This window comes from Artibeus jamaicensis, unplaced genomic scaffold, assembly GCF_021234435.1.
Source record: "Artibeus jamaicensis isolate MK-2021 breed Jamaican fruit bat unplaced genomic scaffold, CSHL_Jam_final scaffold_833, whole genome shotgun sequence".
Classification (NCBI taxonomy): Eukaryota; Metazoa; Chordata; class Mammalia; order Chiroptera; family Phyllostomidae; genus Artibeus; species Artibeus jamaicensis.
Window position 1 is genome coordinate 14,749,061 of NW_026522056.1, and position 21,254 is coordinate 14,770,314.

Consider the following 21,254-nt stretch of genomic DNA (forward strand, 5'->3'; position numbering starts at 1 on the left):
AAAACGAATCAGTTCCAGCTACAGCAAACAGAGGGAGAGGGATGCAGTGAAGTGGGATGGGGGAGGCGGGAGGGGCTGTACCTCGAGGCTCTGTGGTCAGACGGCCTGAGGCCCGCAGCCAGCCCTCACGCTTATCTCATGCCACTAACGTCTGAAGTTCATCTCTTCTGAAGAGCTTACCTTGTTGTCCACCTAAGAGTCTTTCTACTCCTTTGATTAGCTTATGGCGGTGTCCGTATGCATTGATGCCTATTTCCTTCAACTCCTCATGACCCATATCAGCCAGCACATCTAGCGTAATCTGAAAGTGAAACAAAATTAATCCCTGAATCTTTAACAGTTCCTCAGGTGATGAAAATGATGGAAACTCTTTCATTTGTCTTCCATGGTATATACGTACCCATTCAAATTAAGGAAATTATTGTGTTTCATTTATAAGCATGAATTTAAAATTTTCTTATAGTTGTCTTGATAATTTTATCAGCTTTTCGTTCACTTTAAATACTTCTTAATTTGCTTTTAGTCGGTGGAGAATTAAGATGGGAGAAATAATACCATAGAAATATAAAATGATCATATTTCCTTTTGGTTATCTAATTCTACCACCTTTTGCTTGCCTCAGAATCGGGAGGGACCAGCTGGCAGGCGGGAAGCACCAGCTCAGCACGCAGCAGGCAGCCAGGGGTGAGCACATTCAGGTCACGAGGGTTTATACCAAAACAAGGAGGAACTTCCAAGAGCCAAGAAATATTCAAGCATGAGAAGAGCTGTCTTGGAAGGAGTGAAATTTGTATCGCCAAGTATTTAGTCACATTCCATTCCATTTTATATAGAAGCTATGTAAAGAATTCCAATTGAGAAGAGAGTAGATGGATTTTAGTTCTCTTATAAATTCTCAGATTTAACAAAAAAAATTTAACATTCTTTTTTGTGGTACAAAATACTGGTTTTTAATGTTGGGTTATTCACCCTTGTAAAGGAGATGATTCAAAATTACCTAATTCTTTGTTGACTAAAAGTAACCATGACTCTACCGCCACCAAGTGGCAGTGTTCTGAACGTACAGGGTGGAATCTTGGGCGGCTGCATCTCTTGAGGCCTAAACACGCTATTTTCCAGGCCAGAAAATGTGGTTCCATGATAATCCAAATACTACCTCACAAGATTAGCCTTTTTTTTCCCCTGGAGAACTGAGAAATCTTTTTGAAGATACCCCTTTTCCAACTCAAATGAGCTATTTTAATCTCTCCACGGCTTCTGTACTTTTATACTTGTACATGACATTTAAAAAGGCAAATGTGGCCTGGAGCTCTTCTGAGCTTTATCATCAGAATGAAATATTATATAATGAATCTGATTTTCTCAGCACAACAAGCATTCATTATTCAGTCTTTGGAAATGATTTACTATACTGCTCCTAAATGGCCATTTAAAAATAATCACTCCATTGCACAAAATTGGCAATTCACTTCTAATCGCCCAAAGGAAGTTTTCAGCAGAGTTTTCAAAGGTTCTGAAGTGTATGTCTTTGAGAAAGAATAGTTCACAACACAATATAATAGGAGCCTTTCCACTTTCAGCCAGATGGAATTTTAATATAATTTGAAACCAGGCACAGCATTTCTATTATTGACATCCTATTTTTTTTTCTGTCTAAATATTCTAAACTGCAGTTCAAATAAGGGTTGGCATAGGAACAGGATTTAATATTTATGTGGTAGCTTTAATCCAAACAATCCTTAAGCTTTTCTGAATTGATACCATATTTCTTCCATACAGTGCATATATGGAAGAAGCAAAAACCAGGTCTGCAAAATCACAGTATTTGTCAATTATATAGCTTCAATATATGAAATTAATACCTTATTTACTCCTCATAACAACCCATTAAGCACTACCCCTTAGGAGGGAATGTGGACTCAGAGAAGTCATAACAACCACACACAGAAGAACTGAGATGTACTGTCATTTCTGTCTGTCACTTGCTTGTACCTCATAAATGGAATGACTAGAAAGCTAACATAACTAAATGTTGAATTTAATTTCTTTGACTTACGTGGTACCACACTGGTCCCACATTTATCAAGCAGTAGCCACTGGAAAACATTAAATGACAAGCTAAGGAATTCAGATTCATGTTTATGTGTTTATTCATGTTTAATGAGTACCTTCTATATGCTCCTTCCCCCCAAAGTAGCTAATTAAACATTTCACCTCATTCTACAGCAACCCATTACAGCCCAGCAGGTTCAATGACTGGTCCAAAAGGACAGAACAAGCAGTGCCAGGTCGGAGTCCTCCCCCCGAGCCCACGCCACTTCCTCTACCCGGGAGGTAAAAACACAAACACATGGTAAAGTTGCTGAACTTCTGGAAGACTCTCTACAGGAACTCTGAGGCAGGTTACACAACCTGGGCACGTGCCCTGACTGGGAATCGAACTGCTGACCCTTTGACTCACAGGCTGGTGCTCAACCACTGAGCCACGCCAGCCAGGGCAGTGAGCACATGTTTTAAAAACTCACAGCACACAGGTGTGTGACTCAGCACACGGGCTGAAAAATCACTGTCACACAATTTGGGGGAGAGGTATAAAATACTGGATTCCCGTGGCTTCTTTAGAAATTTAACTGTGGTTTTAAAAAAGCAGTTAAGAAGCTCCCCACCCCCCAAAGGGGGAAGAAAATAAAGAAAAAAAAAAAAAAAAGAACTGAGTAGTAATGAAAAAGACTCAAGAGAGCTTACCTGTTCTGTCTCAAAGATGTCTCGAAGATGTTCAAGGCCAAGGCTTTTTAGAAACTGACTGATATTCATGTCCAGACCCGCAACTAAAACAGACATAAAGCTTCTCAGCAAAGAGTTTACCAATGTAAAGGAAGTTTCAGTATTTTTTAAAGCCATGGCTCTCTGACGCCCCTGGCCACGCAGATGATTCTACACAGCATAAAATAATCCTAAATTTCATTCAGACACTCGGAGTTATCGCTGACTTTGGTTGGGAAGTAAACGCAGTTTAGCAAATCAGTAGTACCTGTATTAATTTTAATATCACAGAGCATAATGTAATGCTTTTAGTAAGTGACATACTTAGTAGATGTAAAATTCCAAATTTACCAGCTGTCATTTTAATTTTCACTCCTTAAGTAATCCCTGCTTTTTCCTGACACATCTCGGCAATAGGCCTCACTCAGCAGCTCAGTACGACACTGTGACTTGAAACGGACGTACAGAGGTACCAGCGTAAGTAAGAATAACGCCAATACCAAGACATTTATTCTATGAGGACTTACTTCTTGTAAGCTGTTGTGTAAATGACAACTTACAAGTGGTTAAGATATCTGTGAGTGAGGCGTTCAATGATTACCCATAAAAAAATGAACCTGTGACTTAAAAAGAAGCCAGAAGACAAGAACCAAACAAGCATCTGCAGGGTTCACTCACCCTCTCCTTCCTTCCTTTCGGTGCCTGCGGCGCCATCCCCTGCGTTGGACGGCCCTCCCACTGCCAGCTCCGCCAATGGGACGGTGAGGTTGTCTATGCTGCTGGCGGCCGACAGGCAGGAGGGGGTGGACGCTGGTGAGATGAGGGAGGCACTCACTACGGTGGCCTGAGGTTTAAAGCAGGTAGGCAAGGCCTCGGGGGGCATGGCGTCTATCAGCAAGGCTCTGATGTCGTCGGCCTGCAAAGGACACACAAGGCACAGAAATACTGCGTTTTAAAGCTGTACGTTTTCCACTAAAGACCAAGTACCCTGTGGATTCTTTCTTTAATAAATGCCTCATTATCTTCTTCGTTTTAATAATTTCTTCCTCTTTCCTTCTGTCATCCAAAAGGGCCTGTAGTTTCAGTAGGCAGAACTGGAAAAACTATTAATTACAAAATATTTCGGTTTCTGAACAGCTAACATTAAGCTTGGTTGACTACAGTTAAGAGCACTCTACTATGTGCTGGAAATTTGCTAAAAATAGATTGTGTTTTCTCCAGACACACAAAAAGTTAATTAACTGTGAGAACAAACTCCAACAATGTGGACTATGTTAATTCCTAAAAACACTTTTTTAAAACTAAGTGAAAAGTATACATGAAGTTGTTCAGATTACACATGTATTTGAAGGATATGTAAGTTAACCAAGATTCGAAGAGTAATAAAAGAGAAATAAAAGATTTCACCTTTCATTAAAAAAAGTTCATTTCAAAGTGTTGACTGTGGATCTCTTCCTTAGAAGTAGTTCCCACATTTATTTACTATGTTTGTTTATGCTTAAAAAACAGTAATTTTTGTCCAGTGACTGCCCAGAAGTTAATTTTACTGACTCTCTCAAAGCCTCAGGGAAATTATCATGAGCAAGAGCTGCCCTGGCCCTGACCAGTGAGGCTCGGCAGGTTGGGGGTCGTCCTGCAAAGCGAAACCTTGCAGGTGCAGTTCCGGATCAGGGCACATACAAGAAGCAGCCAATGAAGGTATCAATAAGTGGAACAACAAATCAACGTTTTTCTCTCCCTTTCTCTCTCTAAAATCAGTAAATTAAAAAAACTGTTTCAGGAGAAGTTGGTTTGTTCTTATTCTAAGTGAAATACGCATGACTAAAGGTAAACCCGCTGAGTCCTGGAATTTCATGTCATCTCTGGAAGTACAGCAAGCGAGTCTGAGGATTCCGAAAGGAGGACTTACTGTTGCCAGATCTAAAGGTGTCTGACCTTCTTGGTTCTTCATGGTGGGGTCTGCTCCGTGTGCCAGGAGGAGGGCACACAACTGGGTCCTCCCTTTTTGGGCTGCTTCGTGAAGAGGTGTAAAAGCCCACTTATCTGTTGCATTTACACACGTGTTGTATTTTATCAACAGTGCTGCTATGTCCACGTGCTGGAGAAAAGGAAAAGGAGGCGCAGAGTTAAGAAAAGATTATCTGGTGAGGCTCCATCGTACACACTGGCTTCTGTTTAACCTTTCATTCTCTCCGTATCTCTATTTTCATCATTAATAGAACTTTCTTGTATGAAAGTATTTACCAACCCCTCTCCTTGTATTCTGGACTCTGTTTTTCCTTGCCTTCCCTGACGTCGGTTCCACAATTATTCTTTTACCCAGCAATTCTAAGTTTTCATGGGACCATTTGAAATTTTTTCTTTACCTAACATATTCAGGCCCATCTTAAAAACAAACATTTCTCTTCTAACCAATTGCAATCTGCTCCATTTGTTGAAATACTCATCTCAAAGCTTCTGAATGTTCTTTTATTCCAGCCTTTGGGAAAGTAACAAAACCCATTTTTTAAAAATTAGTCTCTCGTGTCTAAAATGCCTTAGAGGGTGAAGGAATGCAGACACACTAGTAACCTGGGCATGAGACGATGTGATCTTCTGTCAACTGTGAAAGGGGTGGTTAAAGAAGAAGGAAAAAGAAGAGCAGAATGTGAGAAATTCTGAAGGGAAAAAAACACTCGGTTTTACAAAGGCAAATTAGCCCCCCAGGAAGGAAAAGGAGAAACGCCGAAGACGACCACCTGTGGAGAAAAACTAAGTGGGAGTGAAACTGTGAGAAGGACGAGGCTCGCCTGGGCCTGCCGTTTGTGAGGCGCGGCACCCACGTCACGAGCTCTCTTACCCACTCACCCACCAACCGAACATGTACTGAACGCCTACTAAGTGCTTGGCACTAGAGAGAGGAACTGGAGGGCAATGATGAAATGGAACATTGAGCTGAGAGTTGTAGTAGCTATTTGATAAATAAGCTCATTAAGAAAAGGAATACAGAGATACTCGCAAGGGGAATACAACTGTGAAAACAGTATTTTGGGAAAGGAGAAGACAAACGGGCAATAAGAACAGGAGAAGAGCTAAAAAGAGGCAGGACTATTGAAAACCAAAGCAGGAGAAAGTTCTAGGATAGTAGGTTCTCTCAAATAATAGGTTTTAGCTTCTTTCCAGAAGTTCTTCTAAGTAAGCTTAAGACAACTGATTATGCAGAGGTAAAACTGATTCATGATTAGGCTTTTGAAAATAATAAAAATAAACTTTATTCTTACATACCCATTTAGGGATGCTAGTTTAGTCACTACTAAAGTATTTCTGAAATCCATTTCAACTCCAATAATCTATAATTTTTGTGCAATTGGCACATTGGTGTCCTTTATGGATACATTTCCTGGCATAACTTGATTACTTTTTATAACTCAGAAGCACATTATATGTTGAGAATAAATTTCTAACTCATGCTGTTGTTCAACTGCAATATACTGAGTTATCTGAAGCCGACTTTCATGAGAACGGGAGAAGAGGTGAAGGGAAGGACGAATACCCAAGATGGGATCTAGGGCATGTTTCTTCGTATTTTCCTTAAGACAGTCTTGGCTCTCTTGAAGATGCTCACTTCAAATAGAAAAGGATTTTTTTTTCCTGAGGCACTACTGAAGTTTAAAAAAAAAAATAATACAAATACTTATTCATTTTAAGAACGGTAATTTCAGAAAACAAAGAAAAGGAAACTTACTAGACAATACAAATCAGACAACTTCTCATAAAGCTTCCATATTTACTTTGACAACATAAAGACAAAAAAAGTATAATCAGACCAGGGTTTCTGAGAACAGGATATGTTTTATGATCATTTTGAGAGTGAATGATGTCATCATTACAAAATTGATCTTAACACAAAGATAAAAAGAAGCACTATCGAAGGTACTATAGCAACATCACTTAAAACAAAACAAAGCCCCCTAACTTATCTCCCTTATTCAAAGGATATATGTTGAAAAAGAATAGCTGTTTTTAGTAAACCCAAAAGCATGAAATAATTTCAATCTTTTCTACTTACAGGCTATTTAAATTGTGCTTCTAATGATTAATTTTATTCTACTCTCATGAGTGCTGGCAGAATAAAATAATTTAGTAGGCTAATTTGCACAGGCTTCCAAAATCAGACAGTCCAAAGAAAACCGTGTGTGTGTGTGTAAAATGAAGGACATATATGGTACGCATTGGTAAACCTCCTTTACGGTGACTTTACAGTTCACGCTGGGAGAGGCCAGTTAGTTACATGCTTTTTAAAATCTGCCGACAAACATCTGGAAAAGCAATAAACCAAAAGGAGTATATTACTACCCAAGTACTCTAAAGACATAATTCTTCAGTCTTTTAAATATCGACCCCACTAGGGCAAAAACAGAAATGGAAATTGAAGGCTGACACGTGCAGTAAATGAGCTGCAGCTCAGCTCTTCACCACAGATAAGGGCCACAGGCTGAACAGGAAGGTGCAGAAAAGGCACTGAACGCTTGGAATGTTTCCAGGGGAAGGTGGTGCCAGAATCCAGCTGCAGCACAGATGCTTTGAATGACAAATACAATGTAACAAGATTTGAGGGCCCTGATTTAATTTAAGAAAGGTGGGAAGCAGGGAGAAGAGAAATATGCTTGGTTTTTGCAAGGAGCATGAGAGCATGGGGATATTCTCATTATCAAGGGCAAGGAAGACAAGAGTATGAGAATGTAAAAATCACAGTGACTCGTTTTCATTTACAGTTTGCCAGGCTTTGGGAAATCTAGAAATTGCCCCATCAATAGTGACTACAACTGTGAGATCCCCTGGGACGGACAATTTGGCATCTGTGGGTTTTCACAAATAGGGAGTAGGTGGAGGAACAGACAAGCACGGGAGCATTTGTTCACGCCACTGCTGTGTGACTCCTTCAGCCTGAAGTGGGCCTTGGCGGCCTCCACAAACGGCATCAAGGTGTCCCTCCTCTCTCTGCAGACGACCAGCTACGGTGCTTTGAGAGAACGACTGGAGTTTTGCTGTGCGGTTTTAGCTGGTCAATTCAAATTCTATGAAGCCACATACTTGTATACCAATAGCTTAATCATTTACTTTATTATTTAAAAAATATTGATGGTAAATGTAAGCAACCACAATTCTCATGCCTAAAAGGAGCATCCTAGCTTTTATAGTTTCTAAAATCTACTTGAGGTAGAATATTATCGGCATCAGTAATACATCTATGATTGTGCTAGGTAATGCTGAAGACTAAAAAGCTACAAAAAGCATGGTCCTTGGCTAAAAAGATAATTACACTTAACCAGAAGGCTAGAAACACTCTGAATAGAACTGTAACTGTGGTAAATGATGCTGTGGGTTAGATTATCTACTCCCTTCGTGCACAGTATACTCTTAACAAAGCAGTACATGCCAGTGAAGTTTTCTAGACTTGAACTTTAGCATGCTCACCCCATAGGACGCTGCGTTATGAAGAGGAATTAAGCCGCCTTTATCTTGTGCATTAACATCGGCTCCGTGCTCTAGAAGGTATTCAGCGACTTCCAGGTTGTTGTAGCCAGCTAATCGAGTGAAAAAAGGCAAACATGTCAGCTTAAAAAAAAATGTGTATATAAATAATAAGGGCTGCAAAAATGTTAAAGTTTTAATACTTCTTGCTTTAAAAGCTAATACTATTATTACATAATTAAGAGGCATTATAATAAGAAGTTACATAAAATTATGTCAACAAAAATGTTTTACTAAGGAGTACTCTCCAGGGTGAGCATTTCTTTCCTCTCCTGGCAACCTGAGTCGGGTACGGAGGAACGGACGCGGCTCGGCCATGCTGGTGATGCTTACCTGCCAGGTGCAGGGGGGTTGAGTTTCTGCCCTGGGTGTCCCTGCAGTTGATATTCTCTGGGGTACAGAGCTTCTGCACTCTTGCCAGGCAGCCCTTCTTGGCAGCGTCCAACAAGGCAGCATCTCCTCTCAGTAAGTCCTGAATGTCGGTGTCTCCTTCTTTAACCAAATCTAAAGGTGTATTTCCATCTCTGTTCTTTTTAGTTGGATCTGCTCCATGCTGCATAGAAAACCCAAACAGGGTTTGTATTTTTTGTAGTACCTTTTTTCAGGTTTGTTTATCTTTAACTTCACTTACCTAAGGAAGGTATTTATTCTACATGCATTCTGACCAACAGAGGCAATAACCTGTTTCATTCTGCCAGTTCCCTACTCAGCAGTACCTGCTGGAGCAGGTTCCAACTCGGTCCCAATCCAAGTCCCAAGTGTCCAGACCACTGGTGGTGATGGTGAAAGGGGAGCAGTGCCGAGTACCTTTCGCTTTTCATCTCCCACACTGTCCCAGGCCCCAAGCTTTAAAGATGGCTTTGAAAACATCTTTTCCTTTAAGAATGGGATGGATGTTAACTTTGACTGGATTTCGATTATATAAAGATATTCAGTGAATATCATGAAAAATATGAAAATATCATGAAAAAGAACTGAGAAGAGGAAAACACATAGGTAGGAAAAGTACTTGATTTTAAATGCAAATGGAAGTTTGGTAATTTTAGAATATTTATATTTTAAGCCTTAACGCCGATCATGAAATCAGGTATAAATGTCTCCTACTGGCCTACTGGTGTCAAGCTTTGTCATGAGTCCTCAGGGACTTGCCTGTTATTTCTTACTGACCGATGATACCAAAACTGACCGTCAAACACTGTGTTACTCTCAAGGCTCTTCAGAACATATCTGATACCATAAAAGATGGAATAAAAATTTTATTTATAAATATAAATAAAATTTATATTTATTTATATTTATATAAATATTTTAAAAAAACCCAGATAAACCAGGGCAATTTTTTCTCTAGTTAAAAAAAAAAACAAAAAACAGAAGGAGAAAACTACAAATATAGATACATGTCTGGTCACTTTTTACATCCTTAATAAACACACACACACAATTACTGGGCTAGTTTCACATGACTAGCAGTTTCTACTATTTCATGTGTATCCCCAAAATTCATATGCGTAACTACTGACAGATATTTATATTTTTAATAAAAATCTGATACTGAAGTTTTATAAGATATATATTTAAACGTTTAATAATGAGAAATGAGTTTGTTAACAATAGAGTAGCCAGTACAGAATAAAATAAAACTTGATCAAAAAACTTGTTTCTCCTTCTATAAATGTTTTCTAATATTAGTACTATAAGTATTAGATAAGTAATGCAAGGTAATTCAGCTCTTTCCCAAACCTACCTTGATGAGCTGTGATTAACTTGAATCAAATGGTTCAGAAGGCACTTCAGACATCACTCAAAGCTACGCAAATATCCTGGTATCACACTTAAACATCTTCCAAAATGCAGAATGGAAGCATCTCTATAGCACTTACTATACTCCATAGAATCAATTACTTTGATGTAATTTTACATGCTAAATAACCAAAAGTAAACATGACTTATACTTTATAATTTTTAAAGTTACATACTTTTAAGAGGAGCTTGCAGATTTCGTACTTCCCTTTGGCGGCTGCCTCATGAAGGGGGGTGAATTTCCACAAGTCTGCCACGTTGACGGACGCCCCGTGCCGCACCAGGAGCTCCGCCACCTCATAGTGTCCGTAGGAACAAGCGTTATGGAGGGGCACCAAGCCACTGAACAGAAGAAAATGATTTTGAAGACATACAACAAATCTTTGAGTTACAATGATACTTATGATAAAAACAATGTAATTCTTCTATGGCACTGACTGTACTGAAGACTCACTTAAAAAGAAAAAGGAAATGAATTGGTCTTTAAGACATGGTCATCCATTTCCAAATAGGATTAAGAATTTCAAAAATGTCCCTTTCAATATAAAAACTTTGCATAGTTTCTTGGTGATAGACACAAATTTCACAGCAAGCCTTACCCTTAAAATACATATACCCTTAAAACACACATACACACACACACACACACACGGAAAAATTCCATCACAATACTTTTAATTCAGGTTTCATCCTGGCAATAAAAAGCAACACTACAAAATGATTTCAGGAATCATTAAACAATAATTTGGCTTATCATCTCTCAGATTTTCTTCCATTTGGGCTTTCCTAATGAAAACTGTATGCTTATAAAGTACACAAGGTAAATAGCTTACTTATTTAGGCAAGTTCTACCTTTTTTTTAATGGTTTCTGGGCAAAGGTTTAAACATTCAGTGTTCAGTAGGGAAAATAGTGGCATCGCCCATAGACTCCAGTCCGATGAGCAAACCTCGCAGCCTCCTTATGAGCAAACTACTCTGAGGTGACTCTAAGTTCTGATGGGAAGGCAGCTGACATTTTGAAGGGACCAAAAATGTGCCCATAAGAAGGGTGCATCAAAAAGATGAGTTTAATTTGCACTTGAGACATGGCAGAAACCAGGAACAGGAGCCTTTTTATTCAGAGATCAGTGCTTTTTACAAAACACTTTTGAAATAAAAATACTAACTGCTAATACTAACTGGGCAATAGAAAAAAAATGTTAGCTGTTCTCCAAGGAACTATATAATACTTTAAAAGAGCTAGTGACACTATTATTGAATACTGGTGTCTGATATGTCCCTTTTAAAAGATAAATAAATCCATAACAACTGTTAACTGAAGTCTAAGTTGTATGGTTTAATTCTATAGTACTCTGGTATGTAATTGTACACAAAGATGCTTACTTATTTATCCTTTGAGCTGACATGAAATTAACTCAGAATATGGAAACTCATTTCAATTAAACTTCCTTCTTGCATTTCTAAATAGCTTCCATGGTTGCTTTAAAAACTGTCCAGATGAAGAGAATAATTTGCAAACTAATATCAAGAATATGTGAACTAGTCAAAAAGAAAATTATGTTTTTATTAATACTGAAAACTTTGGGATAGAAGGCTTCTTTTTGGAAGAGATTATACATTTTTAATAGCAAAACAAGAAATAATAAATTATAAACTATATAAACACATTCATACAGTGCAATAAAATACTATATACAGGCATTACAAGGATGAGATTAAACTTAAGTACTAATACGGACGGGCATTCAAGACCTATTACTGGATGAAGAAGCAAACTGCAAAGCTGCTGCCTGGAATGGCACCATCCTTTATGGAGACAACCACCCCCACCCCCAGCAGCACACACGCTGCTACCAGCACTTAAAAAACCGGGAGGATTACGACACAATTTTAGTGGTATAAGCTCCAGGAGGTGAATTTTCACTACATTTCTAGAATGTTTTAATTTATGCTTTAAACTTTAGAAAATATGCACTGCTTTTTAAATAGGGAAACACATTAAGACTTTGAAATATTAAAATAATTTTTTAAGTCTCAAAATAATGACCCCCAAACAGCTGAATCCCAACACACACCCTTTGTCTTTGGCATGGACATCGGCACCGTGGTGCAGAAGGTACTCCACGACGGACACACGGTTGTAGCCGGCTGCGAAGTGCAAGGGCGTAGAATGCCGGCCTTCTAGGTCTCTGCAATTCACATTTTGAGGGCTGCAAAGTTGCTTTTATGGCACATACACACAGACAAACACAAGATGGACATTAATACTTATTCACTGACTTGGCTTCAAAGTACTGCAGGCATTCTGGATAACTTGTGATTTTCTAATGAACATTTATTTCCAAAGATTAGATAATACAAGTGATGTTTAAAAATCAGCACTATGCTTGGTTTTACAGTGTCTAGAAATAAGTCTTACTACTCTTCATAGAGCAACTGAGTCTTTTTCATTATTTCCTGGCCAGAATCCTAAACAAAAAGAAAAATCCATATGAAAGCAAGCAGCGCTAGGCAACCAGTGCCTCCTTCTCCACCTTTCTAGGGCTGCCCTCTCCCAGACTGCTTGTCACCTTGGTCATTCTTTGCTCAAGTAAGAGCAACCCCGGCTGACTGTAGAATAACCCCGAGTTCTTGTCTCTTCTGATGTGCAAGCAATAAGGCTCTGGGAAAATCATGATGATTTTCCGTGGGCCACCCACTGGGCCCTCCGATCAGTCCACAGAGCTTTATTGGGGCTTTGGGCGATGTCTGACTCTGCTACTCAAACTGAGTATAATCCTTTTCTCGTTTTTGTTTTGGTTCTTCTTCCATCTCCTTCAGCGATGCCCTCCAAGTTTCTCCCCTGTCTCCTCTTCTCCTTCTGAAAGTTACCATTTCAGTCCAAGCTCCAATCTGTCTGGCTACAAGCAGTAGGAAGCAAACTAAGGACTGACAAGATGCATCATCACTGGTGACAGGTAAATTACAAAAATATTGGAATGATAATTTACAATCTATAAAAACTTCATATCCTTCAGTGAATCACTATCTATTGGAGAAGCTGATCATTATATCTGTTCTACAGATAAATAAACCAAGGCTCAGCAAGGTTAGGTGAAACTGCTTTTCACAGTTTGTGCAGGGCAGCATAAAGACTCGGAGCCTGTTTTCCTGATTATTAATCTCCTGATCTTTTCCCTGCGTGGCTGGTTTCAAACCTACTGATTCTACTGATATACTCAGTAGGGTAAAAATAGGACTTTTCAGGTGGCGTAATATTTACATGACAGAAAAAAGTCTAGGCAATATAAGGGAGGGCCTGAAATTTCAACTCTGTGTGAAAAATCATTAGAGACTCTAAACTCTGAAGAACCTTTACCATCTGGCCAGGTCAAATCTCTTATCTTTTCATAACAACTGAGTCTGTGGCTATGTTAATACATAAGTAGAGAATAAAGAAAAAGAAATGATAAATTAATATGTAAACTAGAAAGAAAGGCTACAAAGACTGGTAGCAGACTCCAGCGATCTTAAATGACAAGCTGCTTCCTGCTGCTCCTGCTTTTTTGTCTAGTTCTTATTTTTCTAAGTTAACTTTTTTCCCCCCACAGAGAATACTGGCAAAATAGGAATGAAGGAGGAAATAAAGAAACACAACTCATTTTGCCAGGCCAAAAATAAAAGCCTGCTCTGCTTATTAAATACTTGCTTTTTAATATTTATTAGTTCTTACTCTTTCCTGTTTCATTTTCTTTTTGAACGGCTAAGCAACTGTACATCATTTCTGCCTGCTTTACATAATTTCAAATATGTTCCTTAGCAAACAGCCTTTTGTTCAAATATCATATTTCTAATAATTCCTAAAGCCTCTAGGAAAAGAATATTTTAAGGCTTAATCTTCATTTAATTTGTGCTATGTTTTTTCCTGCTATGATTCCATTAAAAAAAAAAAGTTGGCCTTTATTGTGAAGAGACTGTTTTCAAAACCAGAAAGGTACATACAGCCCATGGACTGCTACACACAAAAGCCATGGGATTGTGCTACTTTACTACATGAAGAATAAACTACTGATTTTATTATAAGGGCACACGTGGCAATTTGAGTGCTGAGACTGCCATGCTGTGACAAGGAAAAGGAGTCCTAGTTATTTTTACATTTAAAGATTTTCTTCTATTAGGATACACTTATAATGACAGAAGCATTTTTAAGAAAAAAAAATACAAAATTTCAGATCTAAGAGAACTTGAACATTTCTCCCCTGTGGCTATTACAACTGATATTATTATTTTTCTTTAAATAACTTCAATGTCATTACACATGAAAGAGAGATTGGCAGTGACCACATACTAAGATAAAAATAAAATTTCTAGGACACAGAGCTTAGAAAGTGTTTACTGTCATTTCAAATAGTATACATCATCAAGAATGCTAAAATTAATTTCCTAAAAATCACAAAAATAAGTTTTGCTTAATAAGTGACATAGTTTAATCTGTAAAAAATAATCAGTATGAGTTCCAATATAGATATTGTAATTGGCCTTTCTTTAAAAAAATAAAAAGAAATATAAACAAAACCAAAATCCATATCCCTTTCTGCTATTTTCATCTATATATGAATGATTGTAGATGGGAAGTGTGTGTGTTTTTAAAAAGCATATTTGATTTCAAAAAATAATTTTAATCAAAAAGCATTAAATCTATAACCACTGTTTCTATATCACAAATAAAGAGCTGATAAAATTTTCTTGGCAAACAGTTACAACAGAAAATCCACCTTCTGCATATAAATAATTCCAAATGGTTGCAGGATCAAGGCACCTTCCCAGAGCAAATGTGGGACTCTTGGAAAGCTTCAAGGAACACTGTTTCAAACCTTACTGTACTATCACGTGGCCTTGAACTAGCTCAGAAATTTCTGAAGGCGGCCAAAAGTGACACTTCGATTACTGTAAGTGAAAATAAAGAGCTATCACAGAACCAGAAGAAAAGTGACTAAAAAGTAGTTGAAGTGAATAGACAATAAGGCACATACTGGGAACTTTTTTTGTGGTTAAAGATCTCTCTTGTTTATGTATTCACTCTGCTCAGCCCTTTCACTGTTTGGATTTCAGTAGCTTCACTTACAAGTTTAAAATGAACTGGTTAGCAAGGGCTCAGTGGTGCTACTCCAGACATCAAAGGCACTGACTCACCTTCACAGTTTCCAAGTCTCCAGCTTTAGATGCCTCTAGGAGTCGATAGTCAACATCAGAAGTACGCATAGGTGTGCTTTCTGCATAAAAGGAAGGAAAGGTGACTGTTGGTTTTCACGGATTCAGGGAATAGTAAAGAAGGGAAAATTATTCGGTGAATGAAAAGAGAGATTAAGGGGTCAGATTCTAAGACCTAATTATATAGGGTCCCCCCTAATCTTTATTAGGGAAGAAATAAGTGGTTTCTTACTTCAATCTATATCCATCTCTTCCTAAACCAAATTTAAATAAATTCTAAGACACATAAGTTTTCCTCCATCCCTACTACTCTGCCTTTCAAATTTTCTGGTCAAACCTGGCAAAGGGGAATGAAGAAACATAGGACCGTGCGCTCGTGATCACCTTCATGACATGCTGGCCTAGTAAGTGTTGTATTGAAGCTGTGCCGTGGGTTTTGTTGTGCAGACCTGGGGAAGCCACTCAACTGTCAGTACTTAACGTTTGGCCTTTCTCTTTTAAAAAGGATTTTATTTATTCACTTTCAGACAGAGGGGAAGAGAAGGAGAAAGAGGGAGAGAAACATCAGTGTGTGGTTGCCTCTCATGTGTCCCCCACTGGGGACCTGGCCTGCAACCCAGGGATGTGTCCTGACTGGGAATTGAACTGGCAACCCTTTAGCTCACAGCCCACGCTCAATCCGCTGAGCTACACCAGTCAGGGCCATGTAGTCTTCCTTTTGGGCCTCAGTTTCCTTAAAACAAAACAGAAGTACAATGCCTGAAATCACTGATCCTGGAAAATGAAATCAGTGTACAGAAAAGGCCTACTAAATACAGAAATTTAATTCCTATTTATCGAATGGCTTCAGGGAATTACAATGTAAACCTGTCTGTAAATTGGGAGGTGTGATACCAATGCTAAGTGGAATATAATTAAATCAGGCTGTTAAGTCTACAAGTATGAGGTTAACGAATGAAATTTTTTGATTAATCCAATATAAACACAGCAAAAATTCATTACAGATTGGCTCAAGTGAAAAGGTTTTTTTAAAAAACCATTTGTAGTACATCACTCAAAATATTTCATGAACATTAAGAGAGGCTTTTATAATGTGTACACATACTCAGCATAAAAAAGGGATGGAGTTCAGGAGACCAGAATTAGACTGGCTTGCCTAACTGTGACGGGGGACAGACCACTCAATAGCTTAGTTAAGTGATTTACATGACTGTTAGTTTCCCTTTAATCCTCTTTCAGATTTCAGACTGCATTATTTTATGATCGGAGACATCTTTCTTGAATCCACTGTACAAATGGGAAGAGCAACTGTTGCTAAAAAGGTTTTAGATTTCAGAAGAAACACTGCGCCTCTTTCTAGTCTGAAGTGCTTCATTCAGGAGAAAGGCTTTTAGTGTAAGTTATGAGAACGCTTCAACAGAAGAAAAACTTTATTTCTTTAATCATAATAATAGCAGATAAAATGTTAAGATTGAAGGGACAAAAGAAGAGAGTATTTCATATAATGAAGTATGTTTTTGAAATAACAATTATGTTTCTTTGAAAGGGAGTGTACTGTATTTGCTGGTTTGTGGAAGTGTTGAGTTAGACACCTTTACGTTCCTCTTCACACGGAGAACCTTCAGAAAGCATTTGCCGAGCTCACTTCCATCCTACTCTACACCAGGGCCAATGTATATGTTGAATCCTAGCTCTTTGTTTGGCTTCCCTTATCCTGTTCTTTGATGTCTCATTTGCCTCTGGTCGAACTGTGCCTGGCGTTACTGCATTTAAGGCGTGTATATTATGTTCCTATGACAGCGATTCTGGCAGTTGGTAAAACTCACTGAAACAGCCTTAGGAAATCTATAGGTAATATTTTTAGTTTATCATTTCAACAGAATAATAAGACAACTGTTTGCATACAGAGTCAGAACTTCAGATATTTTTCGATTCTAGCATTTTAAGGATAAAATTAATATAACTGATTTTTTAGAAATTCTCAGAACTATCTTGATGCAGACTGATTTGTGAAGGGTGTAATTTCACAATCAAACAAAAACTGTTATGAAAATAAGAGAAAGAGTAGAGAGTAAATAAGTTATTTAAAGCTATTGATTAATTACCATACAAGTTATAGAGCTTCGCAACCACTACAAATCCTGAACAGGGTCGGAACAGACTCATTTTTAGAAACAACACATACACACACAGAGCCAGGAACTTTGTGTACAGAGATGCACACTTTTAAAAAGAGGATATAAAAATAAAGTTAAAAAGGAAATACAGGCAAAAGAAGACTAGCTGATATGCAAAATACTGTATTAGTTCAATCCTTTATCAGCACACTGGCTTTTGCATGGTATGAAAATAAATACTTCACCTAGCGTCAAAGGGTGGAGGTGGATTTCTAATTTTTTCTCCAATTCTACTGTGTTTTATCAGGATTAAAAATCCAACAAACAAAACCCCTGAAAGTTTCAAAGTTTAAAGGGCAGTTGACTATTTTAAAAAATATCTCCTGCAGACTTGTTTAGTTAGTGTTGAGACCACAGGACTGGCAAAAGGTCTCAGTGGCTTATTTCAAGGTCCAAGTGTAAACAGGGATTTCAGTTTTAACTCAACTATCCTAAGTCCCAAATCCTTACCTTTGTAAAGGATTAGGCAAAAGCAATGCAATAACCAAACTGGACTACACAACCAGCGTGACCAGAATTCGGGTCAAGGTCTGCTCAAAAGAACCGTCTGTGATGCTGGGACTGCTCTTCACCTGTGCTCGTGCAGCAGCCACCAGCCCTGTGTGGCCACTGAGTCCCTGAAATGCAGCTAATACAAACGATAAACAGATTTTAACACTGTATCTGATTCAGCCGCATGCAGCTAGCTACTGGCCACCCACTGGACAGAGCAGGTCTAAAGAAAAAAGTCAAATCTTCTAAAACATTTAAAAATGCTCATTTATTTTTAAAAACTGCTTATTTTCTTTCATGCAACATTAATTTTAACATAAATATTGCCTGTAGTTTATAATGAAAACTTTACTAATTTTGAAAACTACAGACTGGGAACTGAAAGTGAAGGTTTCTAAGAGCAGATATTAAATGTGGTATTACCAGGTGTGTTTAAATAAGTCTTTAAAACGTTACGACTTCCTATGCATTCTGCAAGACTGATGCTTACTTTAGGGAGTCATTACAGATATAACCTGAAATCTGATTAGTTAACGTAGGTATACTTGGGAAGTTTACCTAGCTCCTGGTCCACAGACTGGACATACACGTTTCTTGTACAAATATTAGTTCAAAAATCATATTTTCTCTTCCAAACAAGAAAGAATTCCCATTTTAAAAAACCTTTCTAAGGACAAGACTTTACGATACAGTCGTATTATCCTTCCAGATCAATAAAGAAAATGAAGAATTAAACTAAATAGTTCTGTCATGTACTAAATTAAGCACTTAATAACCTATCTTGAATAATGGTATATCTCACAAATCAATTTTTAAAAGAAGTATAAAAAACATTTCATTTGTGATTCAGTATCTAATCTTTCACCAGGAGTCACATATCCTGACAGAATTCATTCATTCAGACACTCTAAAAGCGTTAACGCAATGGATCTGCCCTGGCTGGTGTGGCTCAGCTGGTTGGAGTGTTATTCCATAAATTGAAGGGTTGAGAGTTTGATTCCCATTGGGGTACAGATCTAGGTTATGGGTTCAATCCCTGGCTGGGGTGTGTGTGAGAGGCAACCAATCAATGTTTCTTTCTCACATGGATGTGTCTCTCCCTCCCACAACCTCTCCCTCTCTTTAAAATCAATGACCATATCCTTGAAGAAGGATCATGAATGAATGAATGAATGAGTGCATTGCTAGATCTAACCTGCTTAATTTATTCAACCCTTTCCTCCTCATTTTGTAAATTATCTCTAAAAGTTATATACTGTTATAAATTTTGATATGATAGTTATATTTGCCTGATTTATGGTTACAACTTAAAGATACTTAAAATCAGTACTACATGGTTCTTAGTAAAAAGTTTAAGAGAAAAATTTAGAATGTTTTAACAAAAATCACACCTTTTAGAAATCAGAATTTACTGAGAAGGCAGAAATATTTTCTAGTCAAAGAAGGGGTAAGTAAATGTTTTACTGCTAAGCAGGAAAAAGGTAAATGAAGTTCTGCTTTTCATAGTTCGAGTTTGAAATTCTGTAATAGGAAATTTTATTCCTTTAGACAGATCTTATTTGTTTTAATAGTAAAGATGACCTAAGACAGGTCTTACTTCAGGTGTCTAAAAATCACCACCCGAGTTTGCTGTCCTTTCACTGTTCATCTTTTTTATCTTCTTTTTCTTAGATAAGTCCCTTTAACATTTCATATAATAAGGGCTTGGTGATGATGAACTCCTTGAATTTGATCTTATCTGAGAAGCACTTTATCTGGCCTTCCATTCTAAATGAAAGCTTTGCTGGATAGAGCAATCTTGGATGTAGGTCTTTGCCTTTCATGACTTGGAATACTTCATTCCAGAAATGAAGATCACATGGAGGGTTAGCAATAGGGGAGTGGGAGAAGGAGAAGGGGGGAGAAGGTACAGAAAATAAGTAGCACAGACGGTAGGTAGAAAATAGATGGGGGGAGGGCAAGAATAGTAGGGGAAATATAGAATTTAAAGAACTTGAGACACATGGACATAAACTAAAGGGGGGACATGGTGGGGGAGGGGGTGTGCAGGGTGGAGGGGAATGAGGGGGGGGGAATAGAACAACTGTAATGGCATAATCAATAAAATATATTTTAAAAAATTAAATAAAATAAAAATCACCACCCGAGAATGAAGGAGGATGATCACTATCTAAGAATGAACTGGAATGGGAAAAATAAATCCTTATCAATAGCTTTCCCAATGTGACCCAGTCACTCTCATGTGGCTGCTGAGCTCTGACTCAGCCCTAGTAACACACAGCATGACATCCACAAGCCTGGGAAGGGCCCCCATTTCAGTACACAGCAGTGATTCTCAACTGGACTGCACTTTTCAGGGGCACTTCGAAAATCTGTGGGATTAATTTTTGTCTTCTAGTGTAGTCTTGCTTAAGCATTACCATTATAATATTGTAATATAACTTACTGTCACTTTCTCTTTCCATTACAGTTATGGCATTTAATAATTGTAATGTTATTTTACAGTTATTTACTGTTATTTTACTGGTATTTACAGCTTTTTGAAAGGTGTCTGTGTACTTAGTACCAGAACTTCCAACTGCTCATCTGCTGCCTTCCTCGTTTTATCGCTCCAGTTTGTTACATCATCCTGGAGCAGATCCACCCCACAGACAAAATTAAAGAAATGAGAAAGAAGGGTCAATTGTATGAAATGTCTTTTGTATCAAGTTCATCACTTTTCAGTACATAGATTATGTTATTTTGTCTAATTTTGGTGCTTTGGAAACTGGTGTCTATTTTTGTATCAGTTTTATAATCTTCCTCAATAAACTAAGTATTTGAAGTTTCAAAATTGTACTAGGTAGGCACTGTTCACACTCAGCCAGGTTTTATAATTATACTTAAACCAGGAAAAGATAATTTCGTAAAAGTGCAATAAAGCTGAGAATCACAAAACACAGGTCAGAATATAACACACGTAAGAACAATTAACTAAAGATCATCACCATATAAATGATCTGTAATTTTCTCTATTGATAGATTTTAGAACTACCATAATTCCACACTATTTATATGAGCTTTAACTAACTTTTGACCATAACACCCAAGTCAGGTTTTTAAATTAATACTAAAAAAATTAAAGAGTATTTGCTTCTTTCCCCTGATGCCTATCTCACTTCAGCAAAAAAAGGGCTGACAGGGCTACAGGCTAAACTTTAATCAAGGAACGGCAGGAAAAATATTTAAACAAACAAACAAACAAACAAACAAACACTTCCAAGAGCCACCTGTAAAGCAGGAGGCACAAAGTCTGCCTGTGTTTAGCACTGGACGCG

General features: G+C 37.9%; 1 protein-coding gene across 1 annotated transcript in view; it reads right to left on the reverse strand.

Annotated features, from left to right (window-relative positions):
- The window catches only part of TNKS (tankyrase), a 172,572-nt gene that overhangs the window by 17,995 nt on the left and 133,323 nt on the right, over positions 1 to 21,254 (reverse strand). Inside the window, exons 13-21 of the mRNA XM_037128794.2 lie at positions 15,251 to 15,330; positions 12,154 to 12,299; positions 10,254 to 10,419; positions 8,611 to 8,830; positions 8,221 to 8,330; positions 4,673 to 4,861; positions 3,442 to 3,679; positions 2,746 to 2,828; positions 181 to 301 (exon numbers count right to left, since the gene is read on the reverse strand). Of these exons, the coding sequence (XP_036984689.2) occupies positions 181 to 301; positions 2,746 to 2,828; positions 3,442 to 3,679; positions 4,673 to 4,861; positions 8,221 to 8,330; positions 8,611 to 8,830; positions 10,254 to 10,419; positions 12,154 to 12,299; positions 15,251 to 15,330 (1,353 nt within the window). The remainder of the gene's footprint in view (positions 1 to 180; positions 302 to 2,745; positions 2,829 to 3,441; positions 3,680 to 4,672; positions 4,862 to 8,220; positions 8,331 to 8,610; positions 8,831 to 10,253; positions 10,420 to 12,153; positions 12,300 to 15,250; positions 15,331 to 21,254) is intronic.